This window comes from Fukomys damarensis, unplaced genomic scaffold (assembly GCF_012274545.1).
Source record: "Fukomys damarensis isolate Sample0158 unplaced genomic scaffold, DMR_v1.0_HiC HiC_scaffold_14, whole genome shotgun sequence".
Classification (NCBI taxonomy): Eukaryota; Metazoa; Chordata; class Mammalia; order Rodentia; family Bathyergidae; genus Fukomys; species Fukomys damarensis.
Genome location: NW_022900926.1, coordinates 15,925,952 through 15,928,193, shown reverse-complemented (window position 1 = coordinate 15,928,193; position 2,242 = coordinate 15,925,952). Strand labels below are relative to the sequence as shown.

The following is a 2,242-nucleotide window of genomic DNA, read 5'->3' as shown; positions in this document are numbered from 1 at the left end:
CTTTAATTTATTTATACTTTGGGGTTCTCCTATAAGAGAAACCATGCAATACTTAAGCTTATGCGTGACTCATTTCGCTTAACGTTATGGTCTCAAAGTGCAGCCATTTTCCTACAGATGATTCAAATTCACATGATTATCCTTTATGCCACAGCAGTACTCCATCGTGTGTAAATGGCACGTTTTCTTTAACACTCAGCTGTTGGTGGACATGTGGGCCACTTCCAGGATTCAGCTCTTAGGAACTGTGCTGCTGTGAACATGGGTGTGTATGCATCGCTGTAACAGGACGTCCTTAACTCTTCGGGAAGACTCCTAGAAGGGGAACGGCTGGCTTTAACCTTTCTTTTTCCACCTGCAGGCAAAATGAAGGACCGGCTTGCAGAACTCCTGGAGTTGTCCAAGAGCCATGACCAGCAGTTCCCAGACGGGGACGATGACTTGGACGTGCCCCAAGAGGACATCGTGTTCGAGACGGACCACCTCCTGCAGGCCCTGTACCGGGACATCCGGGATATCCAGGAGGACAACCAGCTGCTGATGGCCGACGTGCGGCGGCTGGGCAAGCAGAACGCCCGCTTCCTCACGTCCATGCGGCGCCTCAGCAGCATCAAGCGCGACACCAACTCCATCGCCAAGGCCATCAAGGCGCGCGGCGAGGGCATCCACCGCAAGCTGCGCGCCATGAAGGAGCTGAGCGAGGCTGCCGAGGCCCAGCAAGGCGCGCGCTCGGCGGTGGCGCGCATCTCGCACGCGCAGTACAGCGCGCTCACGCGCACCTTCCAGCAGGCCATGCACGAGTACAACCAGGCCGAGATGAAGCAGCGCGACAACTGCAAGATCCGCATCCAGCGCCAGCTGGAGATCATGGGCAAGGACGTCTCGGGCGAGCAGATCGAGGACATGTTCGAGCAGGGCAAGTGGGACGTGTTCTCCGAGAACCTGCTGGCCGACGTGAAGGGCGCGCGCGCGGCGCTCAGCGAGATCGAGAGCCGGCACCGCGAGCTGCTGCGCCTAGAGAGCCGCATCCGCGACGTGCACGAGCTCTTCCTGCAGATGGCCGTGCTAGTGGAGCAGCAGGCCGACCCGCTGAACGTCATCGAGGTCAACGTGCAGCAGACGCTGGACTACACCGGCGAGGCCAAGGCGCAGGTGCGCAAGGCCGTGCAGTACAAGAAGAAGAACCCGTGCCGGACCGTCTGCTGCTTCTGCTGCCCGTGCCTCCACTAGCAGCTGCCCCAGGGGCCGAGCCCTCCGCACCCGCCCCTGAACTCGGGGGAGACGGCAGCAAAGTCGCCTGAGGCGCCGACGTGGTCTGTGGGGTCCCGCCTGCCTCTCGCCCCCTAATGGAGACCCCCGGGAGGGCGCGCTGCTGCATCTGCCGGGGCACGGACTCTTGTCTACAGGGACATCTGAAAACTTCCTTGGTTCTGTCCGATTTTGAATGAAATTGACCGTGGGGATATTGGACATTTTCCTGATTCGTCACCGGATTATGCAATGTGATTCCGGCCTAGAGATAAACCTGTTTGTTTTTTTTCTCACCTCTACTTATTGAAATCACGTTTAACACAATATTTTCTTATCTCTGACAATATCTTCTACTAGGATATACTCAGGAATTATTTTTCTAAGTATTTTTAGCACCTCTACTTATTGAAATCAAGTTGAACACAATATTTTCTTATCTCTGACAATATCTTCTACTAGGATATACTCAGGAATTATTTTTCTAAGTATTTTTAGCACTTCATATTGAGGAAGCATTCAGGTTGAGATACCAGTCACATTTTACGTATTTTTCACGTTATTTAAAATTTGTCTGTTTACTTCATTGTGTGTGCACATATATATGTAACTATAAATATTAATATTCACTAACGTGTGTACATAACGGCCAATTGGCTTGGCTTTACCTTTGTAAATGTGCTATATAAATATCAAGAAAAACACTTCTGGGTTTTGGTGTTGTTTTGCTTGTTTTGCTTATTTTGCCTTTATCTTGCTCCAGCCTGAATATTCTTATTTCAGTTTAGGTCAAAACTTTATTTTTAACAATCTTGCCTTGGTTGTGTTAGCAAAGACAGGTATCAGAATCTGAAAATATATACAGAACTGGAGATAATAAAATTATGTTCTCAAAAATAGTTTTTTTTAACTGTAGACCATTCCTTTCACACAATAAGATGGAGTCATTTTAAATGAAGTAGCTCTATTTTTCAAGTAAGCTTAAATATCACAT

At 49.6% G+C, this 2,242-nt stretch overlaps 1 protein-coding gene across 1 annotated transcript; it reads left to right on the top strand.

The window, feature by feature from the left end:
• The first annotated feature begins 271 nt into the window (after positions 1–271).
• On the top strand, positions 272–2,025 carry Stx11 (syntaxin 11). The gene has a single exon (XM_033763185.1). The coding sequence runs from the start codon at positions 367–369 to the stop codon at positions 1,228–1,230; it is 864 nt and encodes a 287-aa protein (XP_033619076.1). The 5' UTR covers positions 272–366; the 3' UTR covers positions 1,231–2,025.
• Positions 2,026–2,242: the final 217 nt, after the last annotated feature.